Source organism: Paramormyrops kingsleyae, chromosome 4, assembly GCF_048594095.1.
Source record: "Paramormyrops kingsleyae isolate MSU_618 chromosome 4, PKINGS_0.4, whole genome shotgun sequence".
Taxonomy (NCBI): domain Eukaryota; kingdom Metazoa; phylum Chordata; class Actinopteri; order Osteoglossiformes; family Mormyridae; genus Paramormyrops; species Paramormyrops kingsleyae.
Window position 1 is genome coordinate 34,837,082 of NC_132800.1, and position 15,154 is coordinate 34,852,235.

Here is a 15,154-nt window from a genome sequence, read left to right on the forward strand (position 1 = left end):
TTTCCACGTTTTTACTAAACCGCGTTTAACCATGCGTGTATATGTGCGGATATGCATAACCACACTGGAATTCACAAATCCTTGTGGAAAGGAAATGAGTAGTAATTGCAGTTTTTTTTTTTACACAACATTTTCCAGAAAAATAACAATGACATTTAATGCTTCTAGTCATTTCCTCTTTCAGGAAATGAAAGCATCCAAACTTCACATCCACCAAATTACATACCCAGTTGGATGCTTCAAATGAAAACAGCGACCCAATCTGTTGGGAAACGGGGCAATATCACCTGCTTTCACTGTCGTATAAAGAAAAGCTCTACCTTTTCTGGGACCCCGGGCAATGCGTCACTTGGCAGGCCACCCTACCAAGAAAACTGATGATCATTTCACATAATTCAGGTGCCCTGGGCAGCTGCCTATTCTCTCTACAGCTAGAGTCAGCCTGCAAAATTTGTGTCGTTCTTTTGGGGTACGACAGACTGTGCATTGGACTGTTTCCAATATGACTGAGTTCTGCTGTTGTATCAATGACAGATTAGTCCCATGTCTGATGTATTTAAACACATATCAAATTTCTATTTTTCTTTTCTACAAAATAGTGTTAGGAGTTCAACCCAAAGGACTCCACTAAGAAGCCCATTTGCTTTGGGAAGAAAAGCTTTCTGTGTTTCATCACCTTCCCTTTGTCGCGGTACAATTTATCTTTAGCTTCCCCTCTTTCAACTTCCTCAGTCTATCTTCCTACAGCTGTGTTCACACATCCTGTGATTGGCTGGAAGCAACGTTGGCTGAAATTTGCTAGATGTTCCGAAAGAAGATGATCTTCAATCACGTCCCTTGAGCCCGTAATATATGCAAATGCGAGGCTTTGCTTAACGTTTAATTGTTCCTGAATCTGGGAGCGCATGGCTTTAAAGGAACCTCGAGAGATTAATTCAGTTCATTTCTGTTTGCATTGCAAAGCCTTTTGATGACTTTTAAGTTATGTATATACCACAAGAAGAATGACTTACATAAACCATTTCTAAAGGAATATTATATCACGGGAAATTAGGATATATTTAGTGCACTGTAGTTGGTGAGGATAGCTTCCTATGTTATATATGCATGAATTCCTAAAACGTACCATAAAGACACTCGGGATACAAAGACCGGAAATGGAAAGTTTATTAGAGGTTTATTTAAAACATTCCACATGAAATATTCTTAGTTCCAAGGCTGAAGTTCCCCTTGGTGTGTCATTGAACGGTACTTTCCAGCATTCAAGCGTCAAAGCCAGTCGATTCACGGAACACAAAACACTCTTAAGTTATGACAGCTATGCAGTTCATTATTTATGAATGTAACTGAAACACTGAAAGGAAAACGACATATTCAGTCGAAGTGTTTGCAAGATAAACCAACTGCTTATCCTGGACGGGGAACTCTGGAGCCTTTCCCAGTATATGGTAGGGTAGGGCATGGATGGGGTTCCAGTGCATTGTAGGACATATATAAACACACACACACACACACACACACACACACACAATGAACAAGCAAAGAATAGTACAGGGTCCTGCCATAGTTAAATGACATGCAGTTAGTTTAACTACCATAAATTTAGGCTGCAGTAAACAGCGTTTGTTGCACAGCTGTGTGCACTGCGGAACATGCCAACAAGAGACTTCATTGTGATCACTGCAAAAATAGTCTGGCTAATTCTCCCCTGTGCAATCTTAAATATACTCATGAATATTCAAATATATAGTAGGAATGCCCTCATGCCAGCTTTGGATTGCTAGGCTTTTGTTTATTTGCAATTCAAATAAATTCCCGGATCTGTCCTGCATATCCTTTTATAATTTTAGGACTATGGGATGTCTGAGAGGGGCTTACACAACTGACCAGTTTAAAAGTGCATGCAGCTGTCAAATATACACGATTCCTCAGATGTTGTTGAATACTCTTACTTGACATGTATATTGACGTTTTCTGGCCATCAAGGCTACTGTGAAATACCTCGAAAAACGAATTTCATGTAATTTATATTTAGTAAATGCAACAGCAGAATTTTGTTTTGATATAACTTGCTATGGCTTTAAAAACGGGAAATATACAAAATAAGTCAGAAACTCATACACAGTTAACGATCGAAGGGCTGGGTATTCTTCATTAATGAGACGTAATTCTTTCATGAATCCTTTATCTTGAATCTCTAATTCTGCAGCATTGGCTGTGACCTATAGACTCTAATTTACTTTTATTAAAGTAATAATAATTTACTTTTCCCTATTCCAAAACAACATATACCACGGGTACAGTCCATTGTTATTTATTTGCATGATATTTATTTAGCAGGTGCCTATATCCAAATCATTTTGTGAAAGCAGGGTCAAACAGTCCCTGCAGAATTTGGCACTTAAGGGCCTCGTTCAGGGGCCCGATGGTGACATCACTCTGCCAACCCTGGGACTTGCACCAACGACCTTCCAATCACAGGCACAGCCTCCTATAACCCACTGAGCCACAAAATACTCTCCTAATCTGTCACTTAGAGTCACGTATCAGCACGTGCCTGCAACATTTCAAAATAAAAGTACGGTTGGATAAAATCAAGCAGTTTCAAGATGAACTCGTATTTCTCCAGAAAAACCAGCCTGAATCCATTTTGTGATACAATGCGATACAACATCGAGAAACCAACACGTACCAAGCTGATTCTCACTGAAGATAATTTTTTTAATTTAATACAAAGACTGATATCCTGTGTGTTCTCTGCAGATGACATCCTATCGCTGTGCACGCAGCACCTCAACTGCGGTCAGCAGCAGCAAGACTACAGAGATTATTAAACACAACTTTAATATAATTTTAATCCTACATAGTGGGTCTTCATACATCAAAGGTCAGCCATTCTCACATGTACTGCATGTCTGGTCGAGAGATGGATGTCAATGGCCAAAATCTCCAAACCGCAATGCATTCAGTGCATCATTAGAGAGTAAACAATGTTAATTGCAGTTTATTGATGTATGGAATATGGGCAATTTCACAATCACAACATGGTCCTGTTGGACTTTCCTCTTTTGTAACTGCTTCCTTGTTAGATATTAAAGCTTTTACTTTACTTACCTTGGGTGCTCATGGTTTGCACGAGTCTGCTGGGTGGGAATGTCACCCCATGCAGGCGTGGCGAGAGATTGACTGGCTCCCTAATGTGGCTAATTGTGGCCGTGGCTTAACCAGACTAATCAACATGTGCCAGTTTTGCAGATTTGGTTTGCATTTGGTGACATCTGTAGTTTGGTTACTGTAGTGGTCGTCTTCAGTTGGGAACGTTATTCTTTTTGGCACAATCTAAACATTTGACCACTTCTGTGAAATGAACATTGGTAGACTGTTTTACGCGTTAAAATGATAGGTTACCAGTCACGGTAAAACAAACCGTGTGGCTCCCAACGTCCACGTCTTTATTTTCACATTCAAAAAAAAAAAAAAACTTTATTGCTCCTCTGACCCGTATCCCTTACGGCAGTCGCAAACCAAATAAACTAACTGGAGAAGCACTTTTCCTGTATGTTTGTGTCCAAGAGGGGGGGCCCCAAATCTTGGGGGGACCCATGCAAATATGTAGTTTGAGTGGTGGTAAATACTTCCGCTGCAGAGAACATGGAGAGGGAAGGGAGGGTGGACAGCAGGTGGAAGACGCACAACATACAGTCAGACGCTTTGGATTTTCATCTTTTATGCAAATTTGTTCTGAATACACTTCTGACGGCAGAAAGATAAATGATTGAAACATCTGATTGGTTGGACCCATCTCCTCTACAATCTGATTTATCTCCCTGAACCAATCATTGATCCTTCTGCCCTAAGAACATTTTTGTGCAAGTAAAACTCCCATGAGTCATTTATCAGATGCACACACTCTGACGGTGTTGCCTCCAGTCAGCCATAGCGGGGTGATTTTGCAGATGGCTGCTCTCTCCAGTGTGAACTGGGAAAGTGTTACAGCTCTCAAATTTACGCAAGTATAACTGAGCAACCACTGAATTTTAAGGAACAGCTGATGCCACGTTATAGTGTATTTTGAGTACCAATACAAGTACTTTTATTGATACCTGTATTGGTCTGAATATGTAATTTAAACTAGTTGATTGAGATATAGTGTAATATTTCTCATTTTTGTTTTCCGCTCATTTCATATGCCAGATATTGTAACATGTTCCATCTGAGACCGTAAGTGTCTCCAATAAGACTTCTACTTGCCATTGAGGTAGAGGCTTTGGTGAGATCAGTGTTTCCCAATTCAGTCCTCAGAGACCTGCACACACTGTTCTAAACCATTCACAAGGCCAGTTAGTCAGGCGCAATGGGTCATATAGGTATGTGGTGAAAAACGACATTAATGAAGTTAATCGTTTTTTTTTTGTTTTTTTTAAATCAATGTTATTGCTTTTGACAGAGTCGTCCCAAGGTGCTTTACATGGATTTGTTGTGATACATTAAACGCCATTAGAGAGAGTAATACAGAATGGGGAAAAGGAAGGAAAGAAATTAAAGAAAGAAAGCCAGATGACAATGGAGGAGATGAACCAAAAACTTCCAGTTAAGGAGAGAAAAATACTCTGGGGTCCAAGGTCAACTGGCTGCCCAAACCCCCCTGGGCGAACTAGCATTACTGAAAATGGATAATAGATTATGGACATAAGCTACGTCCCATTTTCTGCAAAGGGAGGCAAAATGTCCAAAAGCCAGTTTCACAGTATATCCCCCATTAGTTAGGATGAATTATGCAGCTTAATCTTTTATTAAAGTGCTTTTACCGTTGAGATGTAGTAAAAGGAAACTGGAGACGTCTGTTATTTACAGTGCTGCACCAAGTAAGACTCTGTGTCACGCAGTATGTTGGCAGCTTTGGTGATTAGATGCTGCCCTACTCTGTTCATGGGGCTCATTGAAATGCTGGACCTTACAAAGAAAACACACTCTTCTCAATCCAGGATGGTTTCATTGCTATTAAGTTTTCATATTGGCTCTAATCCGAAGCTATGAAACGGGCTAATTTCTACAGTGTAATCTTTACTTATTTAATTGTGCAAAAATGGCAGCTAAGTAAGCAGTGATATTTCAGTATTATACTAAATATTAGACCAAATGTATTTACTATAACACTGAAGGTATTGCAATAATGAATGTAAGTAATCTATGATTCATCATCACTATTTGTGTGTTTACCTTATTGACTTATGAGAAAGTTTTTGGGTTCATTTTTTATTTTTCTATGGGCAATATTGACTTTTTCCAATGCAATAAAATTCTAATTAATAAAAACCAATTACAGATTTTTAAAGTTCATTGATCCCTGTTGGGAAATTAAATACATAGCCTAATTCCATGCAAATTGAACAAAAAATAGCAAATAAATAAAATATATATACAAAATAATCAATTCTATCAATTCACTGTTTCATCATATGTGATTATAATGTGATTAATAATAAATATTTCAATATCAATGCAAGTTCACGGAAGACATTCCTTTCTGAGCTTACCTCAAAACAGGAAAAATGTATAGAGATAGAGGTCTGAATTATATATAGAAAATGCATTGTTTTCTCATTGTAGAATAAACAATTAATTATTAAAACAGACATAAGAAACAAAAACACATGTAAGCAGCATGAATCTGAAAGACCTGGTAACTGGGGTGATACCTAGCAGCCGATTTGAGAAAGAGCCTTTTAATCAGAGTTGAATGCACTACAGGCCATTTAGATTGTATCACTTCATGGTCTTGGTTTTCTGGCTGGTCTTCCTACATCTAAGTAAAATTAAAGATGTACCAACCGGCCATATGTGGCTGAATTACTTACTTAACCTGCATTATTAACGTAAGGTAGCGTCAATGTCATTTTGTCGAAGTTTACTCTGGAATCACGTTGACCACAGCCTGCACTTTGTACAAGCATATCATTTATGAAGAAAGTGAATGTAAACCAAAACAAATATTGATGCAGAATTACAGAATGGAGCTTCGTGCTTTTGTCGAATGAAATACTTATTCATATTTAAAATTAAGTTTTGAAACCAGATCTTACTTGATTATGACATGCATTCTTTTCCAGAGTAGTCATTTGTCTTTTGATCATATTGCGCACGTAAATTCAAAATAATTTGTGTTTAGCTAAAATTCATGTATTTCCATGTAAAAATGGGAGACATTTGACTATTGATATTTAATCAACGATTAGCTGCTCTTTGAAGGTGGAAATTAATGATTAATGCTATCAGGTAAATGGTGTACGAGTGGACGTGTTTATTACCTCGGCATGAAAATCATATAACCATATTCCAGCCTCATTATGTGCATCTTCTGGATCGCTATAATATGTATCCATCTCTTTTTAACTTGATACTCAATGCACCTTCGTGTGTATCTCACGTCCTGTCAGATGGAAAAGGCTACTCCAGGTGAAGGACAGACTAACGTCCTTTTAACTCTTGCCGTCTTACACCAGGCACACCAGGTAAAGATAATGATGGTTGTGCTGTATGTCCCAAATTGCTCAATCATGCATCCTTAGGCTATAGCTTTCGGTTCCTACGTGAATGTGGCTTTCCTAAACCAAAAGAAAGAAGTGAGAAACTTTGAACTCGACCGTCTCATTTCGCCGATCGCCAACGATCGCAAATCATTTCACTGTTATGCTGCAGGATGTAGTTTCAACTTAATACAACCCCTGATCTTTAAAATTCATGACAAGAAAAAAAATGTGGCCACCCAGGAAGCGCCATTAAAACCACTGCAACGTCATTCCGTGTGAGAGAAAATACACTATAATGAAAGCCACCCAGCATCGTCTCCGTACTCTCCCCAAACACGCGTGACACCGCATGCATTTTCGGTCACAACTGCAGCACTGGCAGCAGCGCGAGGCGAAAAACAGGCGTGTCCTTTCCGGGAGCACGCGACCCCATAATCCGTCACTGCGGTCGGAGCAGTTGCCATGGTGAACGCCGGCAGGGCCGAGGCTCGCGCACATTCTCTAAACATCCTTTTTAAATATTAAGATACGTACGCGCGCGTCTGCTAAAATGTACTACGGGGGAGTTTAATTTTAGTTTTTTTAAATACTAACCGTAAATGTTATTGTAATATTTTATGGGCGCGGTCCTAGTCGCCGTGTAGCATTTCCGCGGGTTACCGTAACTTACCTCGCAGGCTAGCAGGCTAGCAGGCTAACCGGCGTGGCCGCTGCTGGGAGCCGCGGAGCGCGAGGAGGAGGGAGGGAGGAGGGAGGAGGGGGGAGAAGGAGGCGGCACCGACCAGATTTTTCCCAGAATCGTCCCAGGAGCTTCATTGTTGGCGAGGAGAGGGAGGGAGAGGGATATAGAGAGAAGGCTAAACGAGGAGCGACGTCATGGGAATCGCCGAGGAATAACAGACCTGTATCGCGGACTGGCCGTGGACGGTTCCGGTATGCCTGCTGAAAGCAGTCGGGCAGCCTGACCGGTGCTCCACGGGGCCTGCTTCCCACCCTGCGCGTTTCTAGTCCGGGCTAGCGACGCGGATCTTCGGCTATATCGCAGTTATACTGCATCCCCCCGGCAGACGCGATGCGGACAGTAACGGCACTTTGATTTTTTATTATTTTTTACATGGCCGTTTAAACCAATTAGGTTCTTTTTTATTTAAAGGAATCACCAATATTACCGTTTTAAAGCGTCTTTTTATGGGATTGTTATTTCACCGCAATCCGGGACTGTGAGCGAAAATGCGGAATTGGAGGCGGCTCCTGCGGATCTCAAACCGCTCCTTCCTGGCCTTCATTTTCTTTTTCTCCTTGTCTACGTCCTGCCTGTATTTCATTTATGTGGCGCCCGGAATCGGTGAGTAAGCGCATACGGCAGACCCCACTACCTTTAATAATCTAACGTGGGGGGGATATCATCTCTTGCCCGCAATATGTATTCTTTGCCGCCGCCCCCCCAAAAAAATATGTAAAAAAGATGGTAGGCAGCTGCCCTACAATCCGGAAATTCTGGTATTGCTGGGAGATTTGCAGTAACTACTACCCCTAGTCATAACTTCTATCGTTATCCGACTCGCCTGTGCTGATCAGTGCATTAGTGCACCTTCACCTGTTTGGCTTTCCTGGCTCGGGTCCCATTGTGTGAACATGCGAAGTCTGCTTCGGGGTCATGCGTGTGTGTACGTGTGTGCAGACGCCCCCACGGTGTCCTGCGCTTCCACAAAGCCATCAGATACAGTTCACCTGCGTCTGAATGTCGGATGAGTAGTCAAGCGTTCATGATCGTGACGCAGAGCAGAGAATGGAAGATTTACAGGCATGTGCCTTTTTGCATTAATTCCTTGTTATGTAATGCGATGCGATGGGTCCCGTCAGTAGCGGGCGTGATCGGAGGCGTGCCGTAGCACAATTACCGCCACCAAGCACGTGTTTTCATTTAACTCGGGGGATGGTGGATCGGAACGTGGCTCTCAGCCTTCAAGGACAGCGCCGCTCCCTTTTAACCGCTTGGTCACCCCGGCTTCGTAATGCGGCCGCGGCGAATGGATCGTCCCGCCCTCCCCTCCCTGTCATGCGATCACATTGAATTTAGTAAGACTGCCGTTTAAGCACGACCTGATCGTACGCTGTGAATGCCTGACAGAGGAGGAATGGCAAACGTGCGTGTAGGCCATGCTCGGTCTGCAGAGCCGGCGTGTCTTCCATGCAGCTGGGAAACTGCAACCCAGCTACTGTAGACTTTCAGTCTGCTTTCAGTATCTGCCTTTAGTTCCTCAATGAATGGTCTAATTGCGTAATATTGCCTACTTCTTTAGTAATGCGTTTATGTCAAAGTATGCTTATAACAACGCACCAGGCCCTCTTAAATTACTGGATACCGGTACATTTATGTGGATTTAATTGTGATTTAAAAATGAGAACGTCCTCAGCTGTTTAATTTCTTGTCCCAGAAGACGTGGCATATGATATGTCGGTATTTGAATCGGATGTTATTCAATTATCTAGAGAAAATGACAGAACTGCAGCTTCAAACTGCTCTGCCACAAGCAATGTGCTTGATTATTTGTGAATGTGAGGCTGTACTCGCGGTTGATTTAAAACCCACTGGAATTATGTATTGTATTCACCTTTGACTTTGAGAGTTTTCTATGAACATCTTCCTTCAAACCGTAATGCCCAGTGCTAGTCTGTTTTGTTGGCCCTGTATTATAGCTCAATTATTTCTGTGTTCCCCCCCCCCTCTTTACCAGTGATTAACAGGGAGTTATAGTCATCCAAAACAAGGTATCTAGGATGAGGCTGGCTGCCGTGAGACTTTCAGTGCTTTTTTTAAGCTTCTTGAGAAAATCTTTGGTCTCTCACTTTATCACTTTTAATAATCTGCTTCTGACTCAGAAGTAATTTTTTATCCCTGCCGCTTATGTTATTCAGACTGCCGATGTGGGACAAAGACATTTGTTGGCGAAACCTCCGTTTTGGTCTGTGCTGGCTCAGCATCACCTGGTATCTGATCAGTCATGCCGGTCTCCTCTGAGTAGACTGCTGTCCATTCTGGTTAGGCTTCCGCGATTGTGGATGGTAGTTCCTCGTTTGCTTGGTTCAGGGCTTCACCAGGGTCATTCTCTTGTCTATGAAGCAATACTGCGTTCTGCTGTGTCAGTTGCTTAAGTGTCATATGGAAAAGCCCCTCTTTCCTCAAACAGCCAAAGGTTTATTTTTACACTTGGGGATGCCATATTCGTCTCAACATTTGAAGACAGTCTGGTGAGTCAGGAGACAAAGGGATACATTTCTTTATTGCCTTCATGGCTGAACCACAGTGACGCTTATTATATAATGAGGCAAAAATATATCTGGGAAAAATGCACACTAGACAAAAACTCCCCCGTTTTTTTAAACGGCCTTTGCTGTCAAAAAAACACATTGAACAAGGGGTGGTACTGTGCCAAGCCCAGCTTGTGTGCATGGTCTTTCCAAAGGACATTTCTATTTTATTTTGTTGTTAGGCATTAGATCATTATAGTGATTGTGTGTAGTTTGCTGTGGCCTGTGGACTGGATTTGTATCTGTGTGTGTGTGTGTGTCTGCTTGCTGACTCGGCCCTCATTTGAAATGCAAATTCACGTGGGACTGAATTTCAATGCAGTGTCCATCTGAGAGGCTTCCTGTGTGAGACGCTCTTTGTAGTAGCGCGTCGGGGTCCTGATGCCTGTCGGTAGGGATGCTCCTGTATTTTTCCGGGTCACAGGGTCTCACGGGGTGCCCTGTGCTGCCAGTCACATGCCAGGAAAGTGCATCTTTCCTTTAGGTCTCCCATGTAATGTGCCCGTACAATTTTTTTTTTAACCTTTCTCGCTCTCTTCATTCACACTACTGTTGACATTAATTTATGTTTAATAAATGTATAGTTATTTCTTTTAGATGCTGCGCAAGTTCGGTGTTCGAGCTTCATATGTTAAGCTGTTTTAAATTTGTTTATGGGAAGACGTACAGGCTACATTTTTAATTTCAGCTCATGCGTTAGAAGTGCGACGTTCATATTGGTCAGTGCCCGTCCCCCTTTTTTGATTTAGTCTGGATTTTTTGGGAGTGTAGTCATTTTACATCCATGGAGGAAACCTGAAAGACTTGGAATATCTTGCCCTTGTACAGCAAAATTAATTGCTTTGTTCGCCTTTGACAACAGTATTGCTCTATTAATGATTTTAAGGTGGGGTGAGAAATGTTAGTTGTCTTTATTCAAAATAATCCAAGAGTGATGACTGCGGTGTCACTCTCAAGCTAGATAATGCATATTAGATGTTCCCCGGAGAAAGTTCATGTTTATCTTCATTGGTACTGACAATCCTGGTATGAACTAATATATCCTCAGAAGCACTTTAGTAGGTAGTAATTGTAATTCTCTTCCTGTAATGTTCACCCGAAACCGCTGGCCTCGCTGAGTCAGATGAGACGAAATTTAATTAGTGCTTTAGACAATGGTTTTATGTGGCCTAACCATAAAAGGAGAGAGATGTTACACTCCCCATACACCCAGAGAAGATAAACCAGTCAGAAGGCCAGTGAAACCCTAGCTAGTTACCACTGGTAGTCCTTTATTTCAATCTGCAGACTCAGCTAGTTGGTATGAACCAACCCTCTTTTGATCCACTAGTACTTTGAAGGCCATGCTTTCTTTCTGCTTGCAGTTGAATGTACTTCATGCAAGCTTTGAGTTTAATATGGCTAGTTTTTGGCGGTAACTGGTGGTTTTAAATCATTTTGAATTTGATTCATACATCTATGCAGATTTCGAAATGCTTGTAAATTGCCAAAGTTTGCTATCAGTATGTTATGGTTTATAACAAACACTCATTATTCCTATGCTTGTATTATCCAGCACTTCGTGCGTGGTTTTGCATGCTTGATGTTTGTGCCTGTGTCATCTTGAAACGGGAGCATTAACTGATCTAATAAACTCATCCACGGTTGCCTAGTTTACAGCCTTTGGAAGGCCGATCTTGGTTTGTGAATGTGCATCATACACAAGCAAGTCGTGTGAAACTCCTCCTTTATCGCTTTCTTTTAATGACTTTTCGGTCGTGGACGGCTACTCTGTATATGTGATGACTATTTATTGCAGCATCTCATCAGATTCTAGTGTAAATCGAATTAATCCATTTATATGGTTAGGTGGTTACTGGTGCAATTCAGATTAATTACTTTGCTGTAGCTGGAGGTTATAATGGCTTAAGTTAAAATTGCATGACTATCCCAGTGTTTCCCCTAGGTTTACAGCTTTTTTGGGGGGGGGGTTAGACGGACACCGACAGGATTCATAGTGTTCTTTTGTTTATTTTAATGACAGCAGTGGGGATTCGACCCATAATACACTGCGGTTATAGCGATTGTGACGTCCGCTTACAAAGTCCGATTGCGGATGTTTGTCTTGACCTGCAAATACATTAACTGTTAGGCTTTAAAAGTGATCGCTGATAGCTTAAAATAGTGATAGTTTAAAGCAGAAAATCCCATTGTGAAACGTATTTATTACCCTGTTCGTGGTTGAGAAGTCCCTCTCACAGTTTACACTGCTGACCGGGTGGTTGACGCGACTTATTTTCCGACGCGCGCTCTCCGTCCGCTGCTGGGAGTGTGCTCACCTGTGTGCGCGCGCACGTTTCTGTGCGCGCGCATCGGGGCGGAACTCCGCCACGCGCGATACAGAGAGCAGAGGAGAATTATAAACGCGCGACCGTGTAGAGACAAAAATGACAAGCTGTTGTGTAAATAAGATAAATAACATAAGGCTACTTAGTTTGTTTAATAAAAGGACAATTTATAGACCTGTTCTATAGGAAAGAACCTTAAATGACTTCTGTTGTGATTTGGTGCTATATAGAAAATTAAATAAAATGAAGTTGACCTTGACCCCAAAGGTGCCCCCCTTATATAATGGTAGGGGAAACACTGCTACCCGCTATTGAATCTATTGGCCAAGCCGGCTGTGCTTTGGCTAAGGCAGCATATTGGCATTGGGTGTTTGCGTGCAAATGGCAGCTTCTTTATTTCATAAATGACTGCTTGCTTTCATATGTGTACTTGCAAGAGATGTTGTAACAGCAGTTGTAGATCTGTGAAATGAATTGCTCTGCTTTACTTCCTCTTTTAGATATGGGCAAGAACTGAAATTTGCATGTCCATTCAGAATTTAGCTGTGTGTGTTGTTGACGTGGATATGAGTATCGCACAGTTTTGTGAACCAGATTTCAAATGTATTTATCTGGACTTAGCTGGTCCAGTTGAATTAAAACAATTGGTGTCCTCTGTCCCTTGTGGAGGGTGGCATTGTCCCACCAGCATGTCTGCCTTAGAAAGCCAAACCCTCCATCCTTCAGACCCTACGCTGGTAGTTCCATTGAAGAGCTAATCACAGCCTATCTTCTCGTCTCAGCCAACACCTACTTCTTCATGGTCCAGGCCCAGGGTATGATGCTGAGGGACAATGTCCGTACGATCAGTCACATGATCAGGCTGTACACCAACAAGAACAGCAGCATCAACGGCACCGGTACGTATGATACGCCCCATGTCCTCCGCCTCCTCGCATTCTCTTCGTACTCATACCTGCTGTAGCAACTTCAAACCTGCCGATGTTCTTACCAAGTATAATGCTTTGCATTGACCTGTGAACCTTATTGACTGGTCTCCCAGCTACCATCTCTCAACGGCTAATGGTATTTTAATAACCTGTGTGAAGCTGGTGTGTTCTGTGTGCTTTTTGTCTTTAATATACTTTCATTTTGAAGTGTTAAGCGTTCATGCGACATGAGCTTTTCGCTGTGCTGTAATGCATACGCTTGGTAAGACGTGAAAAATGTTTATTTGCACTTATTGTGTACTAATGTCTCACAGATTACCCCGATGGCAATAATTCGAGTGAATTCATCGCCCAGCCGACTACTTATCTTCCTGAGAATTTCACCTATGCCCTAAACCTCCCTTGCCCTGAAAAATTACCTTCTATGAGTAAGTGGCCCCTCCCCTCTGTCTCTGTCGCTACGCGCAGTGATGCCCTCGACACCCCCCCCCCCCCCCCGGTCAGCACCCCGTGACTCCGCTTTTCTTAACCCTTCGGGTTCTTTTCAATTTTTCGGCTGAAAGTTATTTTTTTTTATCCGTCTGTTACACTTTTAGATGCATCTCGAAAGACACCCACCCATTTTTCTTTGCTCCCCTCGACAGCAATCAGTCACATGATCATCTCAGTGACTGTCGGTTTCCTCCCTGCTGCTATAATCATTGTGATACTTTTAATTGCTCCTCTGTGGCCGATCTCCACCCTCTGCTTCCTCTAGCCACATTGGGTTGTGTCAAGGTTTTTTTTTTTTTTTCTTCTTTTGTCAAACTTGGCCAGCTGCAGGCTGCCCCCCCTCTGCAGCCCTCAGTAGTGTCTCGCTCTCCGCAGATGGTTCCTCTTGGTGATGCTGCCGCAGTGACGAATCGATTTGTCCGACACCTGACCGCCTATTTAAGGCGTCATCAGACGGGTCTGGCATACGCGTGTATAATCTGTGCCCAGAAAGGGCCACTACCATGTAAATTTTGTATTTCGCAGAATGCAAGCGAGCTTTTTAATATCGGTGAGGTATTGCTGAAATTTCACGTAACAAGTTCCAGAGTCAGTGAGTCGGATACCGTCCTGTTCCTGGATGGACTGTTTCCATGGTCAAGATGTATAGTTAGACATCAGAACAACGTCGAATTGCATGTGACAATCAAACTCATCAGAGAAGTTTAGGGATTGCATGTTCAGTGATTCGTGCTCCGCTTCCCTAATTGCACACACCCCTTTTTTATCGTGCATCTGGAAAGTTCCCAAGTGAATTTTCCCCTGCAAGTGGACCTTTCCATTCCAGCTCTGTGCCGCCACCAGTTTAAAACACCAGATCTTCTCTCCCCGCCTCGACGCCATTCTTGACGGCCGTGCCGACCCGCCTAAGCTTCCGTGTTCTGTGAGCGGCCGCGGTGCACTCTGGTGTGGGTGCGAATCTCTATCCTGTGTCCTCCAGAGGGTCAAGCTGACGTCAACATGACTGAAATGCCCATGGAAGACATTTACCTCCAGTTCTCGAAATACACAGACGTCCGGAACGCCGGCCACTGGAAGCCAGGAGACTGCAAGCCGCGCTGGAAGGTGAGCAGGCGTGCCTCGTGCTGTGCGGCAGTCCCCCGCGTAACCGCTTACGGTCTGAACCTCTCTCTGGCTGCTGTTGTGCAGAGGAAGCGTGGGAATCTTTTGCATTTTTTTTTTCTGAATGGGGTTCGTCTGGTACACGGTGGCACTAAGGCGTCAACCCGACTGCTGTGAGAATTAAACTGGCTCAGCCTGAAAATGTCCTCATTTTCAGACGTGCCTGTAGCACAGGAGCTCTGCCGGACGGTTAAAACGGTGTGGTTCTGACGGTGCCGGATAGGCGGACGTGGCGGCCTGGAGCGCCGCGTCACATTGCTGTGGTTTGGCTCCTGCACCAAAACCCCTCAGGGGCTCGATATACATGCAAGAGCCCATTTTTAAGCTGTCACACAGACTATTTTTGTCTTTAAAAAAAAAAAAAAAAAAAAACTCACTTTCGATTGGCCGTTTCAGCTGCTAT

At 42.8% G+C, this 15,154-nt stretch overlaps 1 protein-coding gene across 2 annotated transcripts in view; it reads left to right on the plus strand.

The window, feature by feature from the left end:
- The window catches only part of LOC111845994 (beta-1,4-galactosyltransferase 6-like), a 30,268-nt gene that overhangs the window by 7,954 nt on the left and 7,160 nt on the right, over positions 1 to 15,154 (plus strand). The window contains exons 1-4 of one of the 2 annotated variants that reach the window (XM_023815784.2): positions 6,969 to 7,875; positions 12,952 to 13,068; positions 13,413 to 13,526; positions 14,570 to 14,694. In XM_023815784.2, the coding sequence (XP_023671552.1) occupies positions 7,761 to 7,875; positions 12,952 to 13,068; positions 13,413 to 13,526; positions 14,570 to 14,694 (471 nt within the window). In that variant the 5' untranslated portion in view covers positions 6,969 to 7,760. Of the gene's footprint in view, positions 1 to 6,968; positions 7,876 to 12,951; positions 13,069 to 13,412; positions 13,527 to 14,569; positions 14,695 to 15,154 lie in introns of those variants that run through there. The other variant, XM_023815787.2, reaches the window with a different exon arrangement.